Source organism: Arvicola amphibius, chromosome 8 (genome assembly GCF_903992535.2).
Source record: "Arvicola amphibius chromosome 8, mArvAmp1.2, whole genome shotgun sequence".
Classification (NCBI taxonomy): Eukaryota; Metazoa; Chordata; class Mammalia; order Rodentia; family Cricetidae; genus Arvicola; species Arvicola amphibius.
Genome location: NC_052054.1, coordinates 88,517,449 through 88,537,346, shown reverse-complemented (window position 1 = coordinate 88,537,346; position 19,898 = coordinate 88,517,449). Strand labels below are relative to the sequence as shown.

General features: G+C 42.0%; 1 protein-coding gene across 1 annotated transcript in view; it reads left to right on the top strand.

Moving 5' to 3' along the window:
- Man2a1 (mannosidase alpha class 2A member 1) overlaps positions 1 to 18,899 on the top strand; it is a 163,001-nt gene extending 144,102 nt beyond the window's left edge. The window contains exons 19-22 of the mRNA XM_038339431.2: positions 2 to 135; positions 4,341 to 4,544; positions 14,568 to 14,678; positions 16,189 to 18,899. Coding sequence (XP_038195359.1) covers positions 2 to 135; positions 4,341 to 4,544; positions 14,568 to 14,678; positions 16,189 to 16,341 — 602 coding nt within the window. The 3' untranslated portion in view covers positions 16,342 to 18,899. The remainder of the gene's footprint in view (position 1; positions 136 to 4,340; positions 4,545 to 14,567; positions 14,679 to 16,188) is intronic.
- The last annotated feature ends 999 nt before the right edge of the window (positions 18,900 to 19,898 follow it).

Below are 19,898 nucleotides of genomic sequence, written 5' to 3'. Positions count from 1 at the left end.
GGTCAAATTGAAGTCTTCATGGATCGAAGACTCATGCAAGATGATAACCGTGGCCTTGGGCAAGGAGTCCATGATAATAAGATTACAGCCAATTTGTTTCGAATCTTGCTGGAGAAGAGAAATGGTGTGAACATGGTAGGAACCACTAACTAGCCTTTCTTGTGTTGATTCTTTCTCCCCAAAGTTCAAAGTCATAAAATTTAATCCAATTTCTAATATTGAGATGCCTTTTTAATAGATTTAGCTTATATTTAGTTAGAATATTTTTCAGTTAGAAATATTGAATAAGAGCTACATTTGGGCCATATTAATATTTCCTTTTCTTTACTATATGGCGAAAAATAATTCTAAGGAAGCAATTTGAGTGAGGTTATTTTCAAAGAAAAGACTAATCTGTTGACCTAAGAATTACAGAATAGATGGTTTAATTATACAGTGTATTCTAAACCTTAGTGAGCATACCATAGTCTAATGCTGATGGTTTGAAAACAGACTGACTTCATGGCTTCCATATCAGTATTACTCTACATAAAACCCAGTACTTTGTCCATCAGTGGGACAGAAGCTGAACTACAAGTGAGCAACCTGTGTCTTCTCCATGATATTAGTATTGATGTCAAAAATGTGCCCCTGGCTTGTGGACCGCTCCTGTTGAGTCTTTTGTCACCTAAGCCTCTTGCCTGCTTCTCACCTCTCTTGCTTTAGACCCACCCGTTTCCATTCAGTGCCAAGTTCTTCCCAAGCCCTCTTGCTCTATAGCATCTCTGTACATCCCTTTCCTCCTTCCTGTCAAGGGAATCCTTAGCAGTACTTCTTCCTTGCCCACATCATCTCCTCTTATGCCCCCTCTGAGCTGTTTATCTCCTAGTCATGTTTGCGGATGATTAGTTAACCATTGTCTTTTTTTCCTACTTTGGATCATAAATTCCATGAGCGTAGGGACTGTGTCCTTCCCCGTCTCTATGATCATTTCTGTTTAGAGGAAGGACCAGTGTGCCATACGTATAGGTGAATGAGGCTGCAAGGCCGGGTGTGCTGTACTGGAATTCCTGTGTGGTGCCCCATAGCTGTCTTCCTCCTGGACTCCTGGAATGTGTCCGCCTCATCTTCAGGCATCGCAGGGCTTCTTTGCCCATGGTGTCAGCTTGTGTCTACAAATAGACAAATAGATGATGGGATGAAAACAGACGATTTAAAACAAACAATTTTATAATATTTAGAATTAGTTAGGAAAAATATTAATATTTCATTTTAGATGTCGAAATTTGTGTCAGTTCTTGAGCCTTCTGGTCTTAATCACTGACAAGATAGCCTAGTTTTAAGAGCTAAAACTGCGTCGGTTTCTTCTCTCCATATTGACACTAATATACAAAACAACTGTGTTTACAACAGCAATAAAACATTTCCTTTTAGACCTATAAAGCCTTCACTTAGAAGTTAAACAATTTGTTGATTCCATTCAAAACTCCCTGGATAGCAATTGATTTAAATTTGATCCAATATTTCTATAATCCTATGTTAGTTAAATTTCTCTTTTTATTTAACTATAGATTCTAGGGCTTGAATCCATAGCTGCTTTTAAATTAAAAATGAACTAGAGAAGAAACTATACATTTTAATTTGTAGTGAAATTGATCTAAAGGACACTTGTACCCTCTGGCTTAACTTCAGTAGAGTGGATTTAGCTACAACTGTTCTCATGCTCAGAGCAGTGATGGTGAAGGAGTAGTGGCTGGTGGAGGTCCTCAGGCTCCTAGAAGCCCTGACTGGGCTGAGAGCAATGGGTCCTGCTTTCAGGCTGATCAGGGAACACCACGACCAAGAAGGTTTCAAGTCCATGTGGTTGAATCAGCAAAAGCTGGAAACTCTTTAGTGTTAAACTGTACAAAGAAGACTAGACTCCTGCAATCCAAATCCTTCCAAACAAGAAACCAAATAGTGCTTTTAGTAGCAGTGTTGGTAACTGCAGGGCTGGCAGACCTACCTGTAGCTTAATCAAACAGGTGACACTTCTGTAGCAAATGTTTTAGAAACTTGGGCTTCTCCCAAGACTTGAAATTTAGAAGATTGCCTTTCTCGGGGGTTAAGATGTGTGGTGGTTCACATGTAAGCATCCTGTTGAGCCCTTGTTACTGTCAGTATTAGAAAATAGATGTACTGGGGACCCTGGCTGAGACTTTATTTACTGGCCAACACCGTTGTGCTTTTATGAAGAAAACTAACTACACCTTTCCTTTAACTCACTTGTCTTGCTGAGAACAATAAAACTGCCAATTCTTTAATTTCTGACTAGTTGCATTTCAAACAGTTTCCTTTTTATAAGATTTTGTCCAAACATCTTCGACTCTGAGCCTTGTAGATTTCATGGGAGAGCCTGTGGTGCAGCTCCTAGCTCAGACCCACAGAGCTGCCTGTGGCTTAATCCTTGGATTTTACCTGCAGCTTTATCTTTCGCCTTTTCAGCTGTCTATTGCCAAGGTCTCATATGTGGAGCTCTTGATTCTGTAGATGTGGACCAGGACCCATGAGTGGGTTTTGTAAAACCCCCCACCCCGCTCTAAGAAGGGAAGCACCAGGGTCGGGAACTGATCTGGCTTGGAGGATCCGTGTACATGCTTAGCATTCTCAGGTGGCTCATGAGTGACGTACCTCATCTGTCACGGAGTGTCAGTGTCTAAGACTCCCCCAGTGCAGCACACAGCCAGAGGCTGTTGCGTCCTGCCCAAGAATGGACTGAATGCCTCTTGGAGCTGACAAGGCTCTGCTTTCTTTTCTGTTGGAATCTTTCATCTTCCATTACTCAGAAATGATTTTGTCAGCAATGCTGACCTAGATCATGAAGTCGTTTGATCCGGGAGTCCATTTAAGTGCCTTGTTGAGACAGTTCCCTTTCTAGGCATGCTATTCCGCAAGCTGCATTAAATGGCCGTATTTTGGAGAATGGTATTTTGTGTTCTTTATTTAATCTTTATTTTAAAAAAAAGAATGGCGAATTGATACACTTTAATACAATTCCTTCAGAACTATTTTTGCCAACATTTTAATATTGCAGTGTTCCTCTGATGCCATTAAGTATTTTCCTCTCCACCGTCTGAATTGTAATGACATCTCCTGTTACCTGAGCTTCGGGTATAATGGGAGTCACCTTTTGCTAACACCTTTCTGTCCAATGCTGTTCTGACACTGTGAAATCTAAGCTCCAGATCTTTATTAATCTAGTCTTTTCACACAGATAGGTAGCCAAGCCTTTGAGTCCTGTATCACACAAAAAGATACAAAACCTGAAGTCATTAAAAAAAAGTTAAACTTGCATAAAATGTAGCTGGTGATCAAAGGATCCTTCATAAATCATTTTCTCCTCTCCGTTCTTCCCAAGTCCGTTGGCTCCTTGGGCATTATTAGCTAAGGGTCTACCTAGGCATTGAGCTTTGGATTTTTTATGTCATCTTACTTATGTATGTCCCTAACCCTGGTAGACTTATTTGATGTTGGACATATAGAAATGCTGCCTACTAAGGATAGATACATCCTAGCAAAGAATGAAGTATTTTTAAACTGGAGTAAAGGATACTATGTAAATATATAGTACAGAATCATTCTTGTTTTAAAATAAAATGGGATGAAGTTGGTGGTAACTTGACAAATTCAAAGGTCACAGATGATCTAAGTATGTCACCAGTATTTTTTATGTCCTGAAAACATCCGTTTCTTTTGAGAATTTTATGTTGTTCATATATTTTTTTAAGGTAGGGTCTCATGTAGCGCAAACTGACTTCTAACTCACTATTTAGCCAAGGCTGCTATTTTCGATTTCCCAGTGTTGCGATTATAGGCATGAGCCAACACAACCAGCTGGTTTGTTTTGGTTTGGTTTTAGTTGCGTCAATTGGTAATGTTTAAGTCTCAAAGTGTTTTTTTTTTTAACTATTTATGAAATTTAGTTTTAGATCCATATATGCCTTGTTGTATGTGTAAAAAGGGATGATGACATTCAGCGTTTAAGTGAGATGTGGAGGATATTATGTTTCTTGTACTTTGAAGGTTTTGTGATAGGTTGGGAGTTTCCATAAAATCCTCTTCATTATCAAACACGTGCAAACTGTCTGCAGTATCTTCAGTGTTAACTGGACTGAGGGGATGGTTAAATCATGAGTTAGTGAACACTATTAGATCCCCTCCTGTGAGCTTGATACTCTACTTAGATTTTCTGTGACTGTCAACCTTGAAATACTCCTTAGGTTATTCCTGTGGTTTTGTATTTCAGCTTTGTCAGGCGATGAATTAATTTGGTGAGTGCTGCAAATACAAAACTTGTAAGCGCTTTCGGTTTTCCTTGATAGGAGGAAGAGAAGAAGAGTCCAGTCAGTTATCCCTCCCTCCTCAGCCACTTGACTTCGTCCTTCCTCAATCATCCCGTCCTCCCCATGGTACTAACTGCCAAGCTCTCCTCGCCCGCTGTCGAGCTGCTGAGTGAGTTGCATCTGCTCCAGTCATCTCTACCGTGTGACATCCATCTGGTTAACCTGCGCACAATACAGTCAAAGGTAAACTCCAACATGTGTGTGCACACAGTAGCTTCTTTCTCTCTCTACTTGGTTCAGGAGGTAGGGAAGGGGAAGGAAATGCTTTGGACCAATTGCTCAGCACTCGTCCTGCAGAGGACTTGAGTTCAGTTTCCAGCGCCCAGGTGGAGTGGCTTACACTTGCCTGTAACTCAACTCCAGCAGGCTTCTCTGCTCTGCTGGGCTTTGGGTACACACACACACACACACACACACACACACACGTAGATCTTTAATAACACATAGTGAGCTTCCCTGAGCCTCGTGGGATAATCACAAGGACTTCCCCTTTCACTCACTATGCTGTTCATTTGACAGTTGCTCTGGTATAGAGAACATTCCAGTACTTGGTTTATTTACCTCCCAGGACAGTCCTATGTGGTGAGCAGGCTTGAGTTTGCTCCTTTTCCATACGTAGAGGCTAATGCTGGCCTCAACTCTCATCATTAAGGCTCAGGCCAGACTCATCGGTTCTTGTCACTTGTTTCATTTACTCCTGTTTGTTAGCCAGTGTTTCTCAAAGTTGGCGAAATACTAAATGTAGTGCTTAATCATTTCTACAATAGAGGCCTTGTTTTTCACAGCTTTTGTTTGAAAACCTTGCAACTTGTCTTGAGAACCAGCTTCTAGGATGTTTGAAAAAGAGCGTGGGGAGGATTTATTAGGCATCCGATTCACCTGCTGGCGTGTTTTGATTTGGGTTTATGTCCATATGGAAGGAGTACGGATTAGACATTTGCTGTCCTGCTTATGTAGGATGCAGCTGTTTTGGTGCTGTGAGTAGGTGCACAGCTGGATGTAATAAGTGACAGGGATTCTGTGGGAAATACCTCACAGTAAACGACTTCAGTGTCAAGAAAGGAAGGCGCTCAACCTAAGATGAGAGAAGGATTTAAGAATAAAGGAAGCAAACCGAGTAAAGCAAGTAAGGATGGATGTCTGCGTGGTGGCTGTTTAGGGATTTACAGACTTCGTGCCCAGGATGAGGAACCTGTGTCGGGCTCTGAAGGAAGCTGTGTGACTTGTAAGGATGCAAACATGTGCTGCTGGCGTAACTGTATGCTATTTGTGTGGAAACACTTGTTTTGTCCTGTGAGGTGGGCATGCAGAATTTGTGTTATGCTTGCTAGGTGTTCGCTAGGCACTGCGCTGATAGCTGTCAACAAAGCAGATTGACAGCCTCAGCTCCTCAGTCCCTTGTGGGAGGAGAAGAGAACGACAGAAGAAGACCAAGAGTCAACACCAGATGCTGAGTGGGGAAGGAAGGAAGCTAGAGCAGTTCAGAGACAGCAAGATCGCTTGGGGTGTGTAGAGATATCCCCATAGAGAAGGCGAGAATTGGGGTAGAAGCCTGGAAGGGGTCAAGATTTCTGGAGGGTTGTAAGGGACAGTGAGAGAATGATCTCGGCAGAATTAAGAGCAAGTATGAAAACTGTGAGAGGCACCCGTGTTCTTCTGTCCATTGCCATGTCCGCCTGTCTAGGACAGAGCCTGGGCACAGGGTGAGACCTCCTGTTGGATGAGTGAATTGTGAGGCTGTTTAACACAGCAGTTCTCAACCTGTGGGTCGGCGAGACCTTCGGCAAACCTCTGTCTCTAAAAATATTTAAATTACGCTTCGTAACAGCAGCAAAATTACAGCCATGAAGTAGCAGTGGAATGGTCTTGTTGCTGAGGTCAGCACAACACGGGGCGCTGCAATGAAGGCTCACAGCGCTAGGAAGGCTGAAATCCACTGCGCTTGCGTTCTGTGCATTTTCTCTCCCACCCATGAAGGCCAGCGCGGCCCATGGAAAGAGCAGCTGAGGTAGCTGCTTTGAGGTAACATGTCATCAGTTCACAGGCCAAAAGGAAAAGAAGAGAGGGCACCAGAGACTAGGGCGCAGGATCCCCCTGCTTGTGTAGATGCCGAGCTCGTTAGCAACCTGACAGCCCCAAGGCCAGTGAGGGGGAGTTCTGGCCACTGTCCCTCAGCCTCATTTATAAGTGGCCTTTCTCCTGTAACTGTGTTAATAGTATGGTTTCCTTGGAGCAGCCCAATGTGCCCTGGTCACGTGGTGGAGGGTAGGGTCATAGCCTCTGTAGTCCAAGGCTGGCACTGCTTTTCAGTGGTAACTTCTTTAGAGTCTTTCTGTTGGCTGTCTTCCAGTGGAGTCTGATTACTTCCTCTTCCAGTTTGTGTTTCTGGTGCTGTGATCGAACACTCTGACCAGAGCAGTTTAGGGAAGGGAAAGATTGATTTCAGCTTACACTTCAGGACGAATCCATCACTGAGGAAGTCAGGGCGGAAACCTGGAGGCTTCTTGCTGGCTTATACCTACTCTCAGGTTTAGCTAATTTTCTTTTATAACCTTGGACTACCTGCCTGGGAAATGGTGGGTACTACTACAAACCAAGCTGAGAAAAACAGTTACTCGCTCTGGGATTTCCTCTCCGCTGATTCTAGGCTGTGGCTGTAGGAAGTTGACAATCAAGGCCAACCAAGCACCACCTGTGAGAGAAATCCAACTTCCTCCCAGATTAGCTGATAGCCTTGAGCACCCAGGCTCTATACAGACTCCACCCTACATACTGTCACCACCACCTCCTCAAGGACCTTGCGTTCTCTGCTGCAGCCCGAAAGAGTGCTAACTTAACTTAGTTTATGAAATGGGGCCATTTCAGATATATCTGTCTCGAGCTCATTGTGAGGAAGAAAGTGATGTTTGGGAAGGCTCTGGAAGACAGAGACTTAAAGAGACAGTGCTGGTGATGCTCACAGCGTGTGACTGAGGAGCAGGTGGAGATTTTGAGCGGAGGGAATAGAGAAGTGAGCGTCAGGATTTGAAAGGGAAAGACTGAAGTGCCAGCGGCATTGTACCATGCCAGCATGTAACCAGAACTAAGGACATGAGGCCGTTTTTATATTATCGGATCTGCTGGTGACAGTTCCTCTGTTAGCTTTGGACTCTGAGCATACGTTTTGAATAGTCACGGAGCACAGAGGAGGTTCATTGGTCCATTTAAGCCTAGAAAGAGTTATTTTTTTTGTCCCTTAACCTTTGCAAAGAGAAAAGTTAGCATTCAGTGAAGCCAGTGCGAGGATTGTCTTAACAATGCTGCCTAAAAATGTACCCATTGTAACTCCACAAGAGGCCAAAGAAGTGACAGCGTAATGCCAGAGAAGGCCAGACAGGATTGGATGGGCGAGTCCAGAAGCTCGATTTCAATATTCTGAATTGGGTTCCTGGCTTTGTGTGCTGGCAGCGTTTAGTATACAACAGTGGATTCACTTGGAGATTGCAACTATTTCCCCCTCCCTCAAGGTACTATTGATATAAATTCTTGGTTTCTAACAAGACCCGTGGTTTGCACTGGCAGAATGTCGTCAATTAACATTTCCTAGTAGCTCTAAGGACTGCTTGGCCTGATAAAAGATACTGGGCTCTTCCTCTTGATATCTACAAGTAATAGCATCATGGGGGCACCTTTTCTGCCCATTTTCCATCCTTGGCCACTCAGTTCTAAATTTCAGTCTGGCCATCCTAGCTGCTGATGGGTAAAAGAGATATGGGTTCAGAGAGCAGTGAGAGCGGCCTGGGGGTGTGTTGGAAGTGTCCAGTGAGAGCGGCCCGGGGGTGGGGGTGGGGTGCTAGAAATGTCCAGTGAGAACAGCCCGGGGTGTGCTGCAAGTGTGACCAAAGTGGGAAAGGCAGGTGGGGCAGGAAGGCAAGTCTATGGTTCTATGCAACAGGTCTCAGGTTCTCTAAATCGGGCTCAGGTGTGGGAAGCTTTAGAAATAGAAAGTTTGGTAAATGTGCCCTCTCAGAGATATGGTTCTGTAGGTTTTGGGAATAGAGCCTAGGGAATTAATAATAATTTATTTAAAACAATGATTTAGAAAAGCCTTTCCTTTTAAGACTAGAAATGAGTGCATTACTGCCATTTGAAAGAAGGGCTAGAGATCAAATCAACATAAAACCACCTGGTAGGTTGATTCTGAATCCTGTTTGTGGCTGTGAAGGCATTGTTTGATTTTTTTTTTTCTTTAGAGTTACCAGTTCTGTTTCCCAAAGTTACAGACTTGCAATAATTTTCTTGTTATTAGTAGATGAGCTTCTGTTTTTATATAGGCATGTTTACACTTACACTCTCTGTATTTGGAAGGTGATTCCGTGCTGTGTTTGTAAGGAGATGGCGAGCGGGTGTCTGAGGAGCCCTGCCACAGGGTGTACTGTAGGCTGGCTCGTCCTAGCAGCTGCCTGCGAGTTTAACTGTTAACCTCCTTGCTGCGTGCCTTGCCATCCTCGCTTCTTTGAACTGTCTTCTCTTGATCATCTCTCGCACCTTTGCTGTGAAACCCTTCAGGTGAAGCTTCTCTAAAGGTTTGAAGCCTGGGTAACGCAGACACCACCAAAGTATGCTAAGCAGGGAAGCCAGGATATTGGGAAAGGGCAACTCTGTAAGGGAAAGGTGCTTTCTCTTGCGGAGGCGGTGCTGAAAGATGCCTGTGTTAGTTACTTCTCATCACTGTCATAAGACACCTTGACCAAGACAGCTTGTGAAAACAAAGCCTTTAGCTGGGAGCTTGCTTGCAGGTTCAGAAGCTCAGTCATGATCATCAGGGTAAGAAGCACAGCAGGCAGGAATGGCGCTGGAGTAGCGGCTGAGAGCTTACTTGTTAGGACAACCAGGAGATGTAGAAAGGGAGACTAATTGGGAAGGGTGTGGGCGTTTAAAACCTCAGACCTTACCCCAGTGGCACACCTCCCCCGACAAGTCCACACCTCCTAATCCTTCCCAAACAATTCCACCAAATGAGGAACAAGCATTCAAATATAGGAGCCAGTGGGGCCCATTCTCATTCAGATCACTACAGCTCTCACGGGTAAACAGACCTTGAGTCAGAGTTCTGAAGACTGGACCTGCAAATTAACCTGGGAACAGAGAGAGCCAGAATGTTAGTTAGCCCAACATTCAGCTTTGAGATGGTGCCATTCAACTTCAATGCTTTGAAAAATAATGTGAAGCCCAGATTTTGTCAACTTACTCCATTGTTATTTATGTTTTGACATTTTCATTCAATTTGCACATATTACTCTATGTTCTCTGTGTGATTATTTTTTATTTGTGGTTAACTATGTTCTTGCAAAAAGTTAACCAATCATTTCAAAATCAGTGCTACTTTTAATGTGAAACTTTCTGTCTTCACTTGTTTCTACTACCCCCCCCATAAATGGCACTTTGAGGTTTTTGTTTTTTCCTTTTTTATAAGAATTGATTGGTGCTTTATTGATCTCCCTAGCCTCTGAAAAGGTGAGAATTGAGGGGGTGGAATGTCCTTTGTTGTACATGTCTAAGAACAACTGCTCACCTTCCCTTAATATCTGTTATCTTATCTTGTTGATCAAAACCAAGAACTGTTATTGGGCATTTTAATGAGTGTCCTGAAAAAATGAATTTTTACCAGTTACTTTCTGCCTCGGGACTTGCAGTGAGGTAGGGGATTTTCTAAGGTTTCTCACTGCCAGAATTCAATGAAGATGAATGTGGTGTGAGTTACTAAATATGTTTCTAAAAGTCTAAATTCTTGAAGATTCTGAGCAGTTTAGAAAAATTTCCCTGCATGGTATTTAGGGTACTTAGCTGTGCCTTAGTGTGTGAATGCCTTTGATGCCCTATGAGGAGGCAGTGTAGCCCTCGCTGGTTTTGGATACTCTGGTCAGTCAGGACTCATCCCGTGCTTCCTCTTAGCATTGAAATAAGAAGGGAGAGACACTGCTGATTATTGTAGACTGCCCTTTCTTATCTTCTCTTATGGAGGTGTAGTAGCCATTGAATGGTAAGGTCCTCGGGGTGCTGAAGCAGGGTCATAAGTCATCCTCACTCTGACTGTGACAGAGGATGCTTTGTGGTGGGCCTTTTCCTGCATGGACAAACTTGCTGATATTATATTATTTCATTACATTTGTCAACCATCTTAATGGTTATTGTGCATACAGTGAGCTCATCAGTGAAGAATGTTGTACATGTTGTCTGACATACTGCCTGTATTCAACATGGTGTAGTAATCACTGTCATGGTCACAGTGGTTGGCCCTTGGCCATCAGAGGGGCTCTTCGGGAATCTAACCCAGTTCCCCACATTTACTGAAACTTAATAATTATTTGAAACCTCGTGACTGGTTTGTAGACTCAGACCTCGCTTGGATCCAGCGTTCTCTAATCCTAGCCTTGTCTGAGGGACTCATACTTCATACTAGTTCATCTTTCCCCATACTGCATCCAGTTACAGGAATAGCCTCACAGCCTAGCTCCCTCGATGTTGGAGTTTATCTCTGGAAGCGACTTTTGTAATGGATTTTTGACTGTTGAACGCCCAGCCTGAACTCAGCGATTCACCCTCAGATATGACCTGGCCTATTTCACAGAGACAGTTGCCAAACAGTGCTTGGTACAGTTTTTGTAGGGTATACATTTTCCCCCACACCCCTCTTCTTCTCTGATATTAATAGCATGCTAGTGAATTTTTTTCATTTTATCATCTCTAGAACACGTATTGTACCTGCTTGAATGTATAAAAGTTTTCTTGAGTGCATATTCAGGTTAAATTCAGTTTTTTTGAAGTCCCTTTTCCTCCTCAGCACAGGGACAGGGTTGACTTGGTCACAATGCTGGAAGTCAACTGATGTCTGCAGCCGAGGGTTTAGTTGGGACAGTCAATTGCCAGTGTTTACACATGTCCCCTCCTAAGTGGCTGGTTCCAAGAGGGAGCTCAGATCTACGCAAACAAAGCAAAATAAAATTAAAAGTTTACAAAAACACCATTAAGTTCATTCTGAGTTGGCCATACTCCTGGGCATGGGCCTGCCCTGAGGCGTGGTAATATACCCAGTGAGACTCCATTGGAGAAAACCGATTTGTCCTTTGTAAGGGGTGTCAGCTGCAGACAGCTTCATGGTTAGGGGTGGAGCTGGTGTCAAGTTCCCACTGTCAGCGCTGGAACCCCATCTGCCTTGAACTTGTGCAGGCCCTGTGCATGCTGCCATGGTCTCTGAGGTCATATGTGTGTCAGTCCTGTTGTGTCTGGAAGATGCTGTTTCCTTGGAGTCCTCCATCCCCTCTGGCTCTTACAGGCTTCCTTCCTCCTCTTCTGCAGAGATTTGATGGAGGCATCCCACTCAGGACTGAGGTTTCTAAGTCTCTCACTCTGAACATTATCTAGTGTGGGTGTCTGAGTTAGTCTCCATCTACTGAAGAGGAAGCTTCTCTGGTGATGGCTGAGCGAGACACTGATCTGGCAATACAGTAGGATGTCATTAGAAGTCATTTTAATGCTACACTCCTTTAGCAGAACAATAGTTTTATGAATTTATGAATAGGAATTCAAGTGAAGTTTGTTTCTTCATGCTCCATGAGATATATAAGTATTGTCTTCAGCAATAGGACTTTATCTTTAGTTTGTCGGGGAAAATCAATAACCTTGTCAATAGCCCATGATGTTTGGTGTTTTTCACGGGGCCATTTTGACCAAAGAGTCTACTAGATATAACCCATTCCTGGCACTGGAAGTTTCACTTGATGGTGAAAGATGTCTAGTTAGGGCATTCTCCTTGTTATTTGGTTATTCCATTTCTTTCGTGTGTGTGTGTGTGTGTGTGTGTGTGTGTGTGATCTTCTACAGTACTTGGTTAAGTGGCTTTTTATGAATGCTCCAGAGAGTTAAAAATGCCACATATTTTAGGTTGATAGTGACAAGGGCTTCTAGACGAGTTTAATTAAGAATGCATATAATCTGTAAATCAACGTATAGACTCTTTGGGGCTTTGATATATAGCCGTAGGTATATAATTGGACAGTTCTCTTATTCTTTAACTACAAAGTTCTAATGTCAGTGGGGAAATTTATGAATATGAATTCAATTTGTATTGATTTGTAATGTTTATAAAGTAATCACCTATTTTAACTAGATGAATTTCTTTAAAAACACAAATAGCTAACATGCCAAGGGCTTCCTATATCAAACATTGGAGCACATCTTTTCTAGGTCATTTCATTTTATTTCTGTTTTATAGAAAAGAGAAAACCTGGTTTTACTAAATGCCACAGCACAGAGTGGCTGACCAAGTCCTGACTAGGTTCTGAGCCACTGATCTTTGGTTCCTCTGCTAGCACATCCTGTCCCTCTGAGGCTCTGTGAGACCACTATAGACCGAATTCCTGCTGGAGTCATCCACAGGACCAATTCATGCAGCAAGTAGGCAAACATTGGTTCTATTTTATAGACGAATTGATGCTTAAAATAAATTGCTGTTCCCAGGTGTCACAGTTGGTACAAGATCGAGTTCTCTTTGCTATTCTTATGATGCTCTGTGTATAATTAGTGAAGGGTTTTCTATGTGCTATTTTTATGCTCTGAAATATGTATCAGGACACGACATTTTGTTGAAGTTTTATTAGACATCTTCATTATCTATAGATTTAAAGTTGCTGTGTATATTGTGGTCCCCCGGTGATTCAGAGTTCTTTAAACCTTTTTCTCTCCCTTCAGACAAAATCTTACAACACCACTGAAAATAATGCCAGTGCAGGGTGTCATAGCATGCTATCGCAGGGCAGACCTCAAGGGCAGGGTAGTTTAAACTGCTCCGGCCCCTTAGCACCAAATTACTTGGAGTGTTTCTGGCGATTATTCAGAATAGATATCCCTGTATCGCATGAAGCAAGCTTGGCCTCTCGTGATGATGACCATGAGCTTGACCATGTCATATCTCTGGCTAGAGGAGAAGTAAATTGTGTCTGTCTCAGAACTGACAGCAACAGATAGCTCTCCTTTGACTAGCTTACATTACATAAAAGTTCCAAAGATTTTTAATTCATTTCACTTACCCTCACAAACACCTGTATCCATTTTTTCATTTGCATGTGTTTGAATGTATATGTGAGCATGTGTGGGGGCTGCAGTACACATGTGGACGTTAGAAGAAGCCTCCCGATGTTGGTTCTTGCCTTTTCTGCCTTGTTTGAGGCAGGGTACCTTTGCTTGCTGGGTAAGCTAGGGTAACTGGCCTTTGAACACAGAGAGATGCCGTCTCCGTCTCTCATTGTCAGGTAGGGACTGCCAACGGTGGAGATGCTCGCATTTTGCTTCTGCCTTTTATGTAGGTTCTGGGGATCTGAACTCAGATCATTCAGCTTGCTCACCAGGTGCTTTATCCCACTGCGTCATCTCAGACCCTATCCTTACACTTTAGAAAAAATATATATTAAGATGATTCAACATCAACTATCTCAAAATCTAATCATACATGGTATCACTATTTAGATGGATGTAAAAGAGTTTATTTCAATTAATAAGCAAATACATAAACAAATAATATTTGTAAATATTTCTTTATAAATAAATAAATGAAATGTATGTTTCTCGTCATCATTGACTGGTCATGTTTGATGTTTTTCTCGTTGCTCCAGGATGATTCCTGTGATGTGAACTTAAAATGATATATCAAGTTAATAATATATGTGGACTGGCATAGTATAACTAATTCAATTTAAATGTCTCTTGTATAAAAATAATGAACCAACACATTAAAGATTGAAAATGTTAGTGTACCTCGCAGAAAGTAGTATTTATAATAGAGAAGAGCCTTCCCACGTTCAGGCTGATGTTACATCATCACTTGACCAAACTGAGACTAAGTTTATGTATGTTTTATTCAGTAGATGTGTATGTAAAAAACTAAATTATTTTATTTGAGGATACTTTTGTAAATCAGTACTAACATGTGGACAAAAAGAAATCTATCCCTTTAGGGATCATGGGGGAAACAAAGGCAGAAAGCTACTGATCCAGGACCTTTAGTGGTAAACTTTAGTGGGGATAGAAATTGGTGGGTCCAACCAGTGTGGAACCATAGAAGAGATGAACATGTCGTGTCTCATTGCTGAATAAATGTGCAGACATCAAACAGTACCACGTGACATACTGTAAAGCCTCATGTTAATGCTTGTGACGGATCATTTTCAGATGGGCAAAGACTATTCAGATGAGGCAGCCTTGATCCTCCACAGAAAAGGGTTCGATTGCCAGTTCTCCAGTAGAGGCACGGGACTCTCCTGTTCTACTACTCAGGGAAAGGTAAGTTAAGAATGTCGCTTGCTAGTCAGACGGTGTGCTGTGAAATCCTCTCTCTGTGCGGACAGTGTGATATGGTCCTTCCTTGCCCAGAACCCGCTTGTTCCTTCTTGACTGCAAGCCGCCTGCAGTTTCTTCAGAAACACTCATTCCACCTAAAATTCTGTTCTTCTCCGCGTCAAAATACATGGCTGGAATCTAAATTTTGGAAGCTAATGTTCCTATCATTCCTTTGGTCTTCCATTTTGAGACTACAAAGCACCTTACATCTCCTTTCCCCCATGCTCAACTTATCCAGGCTATGCGTGCTCACGTACAATGTAGTTTAGTCACGGCAGGTCAACTCCACCTTCCACAAAGGCAGAGAAAGATTTTAACATAACCAATGATTGGCATAGTGATAAGGCTAGAGCATAAACAGCAAGACCATGGTCAATGAATAATTGAACACAACCCAGAGGCAGCTGTGCAGAGCTCAAGTCAGTTGATTAATCTGGAGAAGTAGATGTATGTCTGGGTCTCCTGATTGATCCAGATTTGTGTCTGAGTCATCACTGCAGATCAGATGGCTTGTGAGGCTGCACCCTGCTGGCTGCTTGCCTGTTCTTGATTTTTCTCCTTAAGTTGGTCTTCTGGCAGTTCATCAGCTTCTCCTTGGAAGGATGAACATCCAGTCGCTTGCCTCTGAGTGAGCTGTGACTCACAGAGCAGCTGCCTGGGCCCTGCATATAGCCTGGCCTGCCCACCCAGCAGCCTGGCAGAGCCAGCTCTCTGTCAGAACTCCATGGGCACACCGCAGACAGACTCAAGCGGTTTTGCCCCAATGCTGCGAGTTATCACACATTCTAAGGTCTGAGAAGAAGGTTTGCTTGGATGACTGTCTTCGTCCCACTCTTCCTGTGCGTGTGTTCTCCAGTGTGTTTCCACTCTATTAGGGATGTTCTAAATATGTGTAATGAACCTTCTAGTGTTAGGGCATTTAATCTTACAAGGGATAATAGAGATATATTATTCTGAGACACTTTAGGATGACCTGGCAAGGTGAAGAATATGTATTTTTCCAATGTCCCTGTAGATTGAGGTCAGTAATATACTGAACCATTGCTATAATGGACCTATGTCTCATTTTTCAATTCTTTTGGAAAAGGGGGGTGGGGAGATTGGTTTAGAATTACCATTATTAGGGATAAATATTGACCAAAAGAGTTTGATGATTTTAAAGTCCTCAGGGACTATAGGGACTTGTTGGCTCTTAATGTCCTCTCTTATATTGAAAATGTCCACATCAATACTAAAAGAAATGCAAGGGAACAGTCCACAGCCACATGTCTCTCCAGGGGATAGATAGTTCATGTGTTCAGGAATGTCCTTCCTCCTTCATTACATATTCCTTCCTATGCTTTCCTGAAATTGATTTTATAGATGTGCTACTAGTCTTTGCTCAGTGCTGATCTGAATATGCAAATCTCAGGGTTGATCTGAATATGCAAATCTTGTCACTTGCTCTTTTTAGATGTCAGTCCCAAAACTTTTCAACAAGTTTGCTGTGGAAAGTCTCACCCCTTCGTCACTGTCCTTGATGCACTCGCCCCCAGATGCCCAGAATATAAGTGACATCACCCTGAGTCCCATGGAAATCAGCACATTCCGAATCCGCCTGAGGTGAAACTGACTGCCGGATTTGAGTGGAGAAACTCTGGCTTTGTAACCTTCCGTGGTTTCTACGTGCAATAACTAAGCACATTACTTTAGCTTCTGGCTACTGTGAGAACATGAATTCTGTGATTTATTTTTTTTTTTTCTTAAAAAACCAGTCTAGTAAGAAAAGAAGAAAAAGCCATGCTTTCAAAAAGGTTTCTTTTTCTAAGTTTGTCCACAAACTGCCGCCATCAGTGTGAACTGGTGTTACAGAAATGAAGACTTACAGAAAGACAACCCCTCAACAGACTGTATCTCAGGTTAAATGCTAGCTAAGTATGTTTGTGTTGAGGGTCGTATAGTGATTCTTAAAAATATCCACGTTTCAGATCATTAGTTTTATAAAAAAAAAAAAATACCCATTTGAAAATGGAAAGAAAAAAATAAAAGTTGGTGGGTAATAGTTTAATGGCCAAAATAGTTGTAATCATTGATTATTGCTACAAATTTAAATTTCTTGTGTGCTTAAAAATATGTGGGAAAGTGCAATCCCTCAACACTTATGATAAATGTAGTTCATTTCCATACTCTTCCCCACGAACTCTTGACTGCCCTTTCCTACCCATACATTTAAAACAATAGCTGATTTTTTAGTCATTCACCAGTAGAAACAGAGGCATATTTTCATTACTTAACAATGTGGGATCGGTGCAATTTATTCCATTGTCACAGAAACAGAAGAAGCAATTCCATTTTAGGTACCACAAGGTGTCTTTTTACACAGCTCATTTGAATACAGGTGTTCCAAGGTGGGGTTTTCTATTTTTAAATTACCATATCAAAAATAAATGTGCCTTATTTTTTTATAAGTCTTGTTAAATCTTTTGGTGTCCATATTACTGTTTGGGAAGGGGAGGGGTGTTGGGAGGCCAGGGCAGGGGGGTGGGTACTTTCTATGACACATAAATTATGTAATTTTTTTGCTTGATAATGCTGGCCACATTCTGATCTATTTCATTAAATTTGTGGTGGTGTTACTCGAAACATTTTGACTATTTGAATGTACTGAGATGTCAGAAAACAAAACAAGGAAGAAAAATATTGTTAATTAAAATATGCTGCTGCCAAGGAAACTGCAACTTGAAGCGAGGATTTTGTAACACGAGATCCAAATCCTGTTTGCATTTCACAGTAGTTAACCATATTAAAGAGAGAATGCTTTAAAATAGACTGTTTTCAGATCCGCTGCGCGTAGCTCATCTTGATGTATCTTACTAAAGAGTACGGTCCAAACTTTTGTGTGTGGTGAACTCGGTGTGTCATTCTCGCCCATGTGCCATAACAGGGCATTTAAGCTAATTTGAGGTCATTGTTTCTTTAATATAACAGTTTTATTTAATGTCAGCAAAGAAAGAATTCTCTGGCTGTGTACACTTTTGAAAAGTTCTCTTCGGTGTCTTAACCTGGTTTAGTATTATCTGATCTAAACTTCCGTTTACCTCCTGTCATTCCAGTCCCCTTACGGAGACAGTCATTTCTGCCTCACCCTTTGTTCCGATAGTCGTCTCGATTTTGACTCAAGACACAGCTCCTACTGTTCAGTGTTCTGTTCTGCTCATAAACTCCTCTGCCTATAATCATTAAGGAAACAATGCCAGAGTTGACAACCATACTGCAAGGGTGTAATTCCATGCAATAAGCATACATTCCCTTCCTCACTTGTTGGGGAATAAGCAACTAAAATACAACAAAGCGGCTTTCTTCTGTAGACCTCTACAGACACTGGCTAGGATAGCCGGGAGCAGATCCCAGGAATAGCTTGAGCAATCTTGGCGTTTCTTAAGGGTGTCCCTTCCTGTGGATGTTCACTGTGTTCTGTGGTTAAGTGGCTGTACTTAATCACCGTGGAAATCCTGATGAGACTAAAGGAAAGCTGATGCAATAAAAGTGGATCTGCCCTGTGTTGATCGGGGTCTCACTCAGTGTGCGCTGTTCCCACCAGCCATTGACTCACAAGTGAAGCAGAAATTCTCTTGAACCAGCAAATTTCTGCTTTTTAGAGTTATGTTCAGACTACAACATCAGGGAAATGAAGAAGAGGGTTTTTTTTGCTTTGGGTTATGGTCAAGATCTAACTAAATAATTGAGTTTCTCTGGCTCCCATGAACAGCCAGCCATGTTTCAGTCATGACCTCAGTGGTCTGTTTGGTTAGATTTTATCACATGTATCGTCACAGATGTTCAGTGGACCAAGTCATTGCTTCACTGCGCTCTCCCCACTTCTTGAAATTTTAATTTTGTTTATTGGGTGCATTGTTCATATATCAGCATTTTTGTTTTCTGGAAGTATTGATTTAAATAAAAATGCTGTAAGATGTTATAAAACATTGTAATTATCTCCCAGTGTCTGTACTTGTGATGAAAATGTTTTCACGGTCCTTTGTCTAGCAGGAAATGTTTACTTTCATTTTGATTATTTTGCTCATTGAAATCAACAGGTTTTGATATTTTTCTCTTGGAAGATTTTTATAACTTTTTGGGAATATGTAATATAAGATCTCTAATAAAATATAATCTTATCCTGTGCACTGTCTAGAGGAGTTTTTAATCCTGTTTGTAACTAGATCTATTAACAAAAAAATAGAACACTGGGAAGCTTTTCTTTGTTCCTTCATGAAGGAACCGTCATTCTTCAGCCCCGCTCTAGTTAGAAGAGGGGTTCTGTGAGCAGGTGGCAGATGAATACTAGTATGTTTCACATCGTATTTGGAGTACCTTTGGATTGGAGTCTGAAGACCTTTCCAGCTGTTGGATCCATGGGTCCATCTTTAGCGAGCTACATGATAGGAAAACTTTGGTTAGGTTCTATATTTGGATCTATATATAGGACAGAACAGGAAATGGAAGAAAGTCAGCACATGAAGCTAAGACGTTCCTTGTAAATTGATCCAGAAAATACGGCTGGTAGGAAGAGAGAATGTCTGAGGCTGCCACTGCTCTGTCCAGGCTAACACACAGCTCCAGGGTGTATATAGAAGTTTCTGTCCCATCCCGTCCTGTCCCACAGCTGTTCAGTCCCAAAGAAACACACAGAGGATTATATTAATTATAAACTGTTTGGTCTGTTAGCTCAGGGTTATTATTAACTAGCTCTTACAACTTAAATTAACCTATAATTCTTATCTATCTTTAGCCACATGGCTTGGTACTTTTCTCAGTAAGGCATTCTCATCTTATTTCCTCTGCATCTGTCTGGTGACTCACTCTCAGCCTTTTCTCTTCCCAGAATTCTTAGTCTGGTTGCCCTGCCTATACTTCCTGCCTGGTTACTGGCCAGTCAGTGTTTTATTAAATGAAAGTGTGTAGATGGAGCAGCGGGGCTGCGTCCCGCCACTCAGCTAGCTTTACGCCCAAAATAATTACACAGAAACTGTATTCTTTTAAACATTGCCTGGCCCATTAGTTTCAACCTCCTATTGGCTAACTTCTCACATCTTGCTTTAACCCATATTTAGTAATCTATATAGCACCATGAGGTGGTCGCTTACCAGGAGAGATCTTAACCTGCATCTGTCTTGGAGAGGA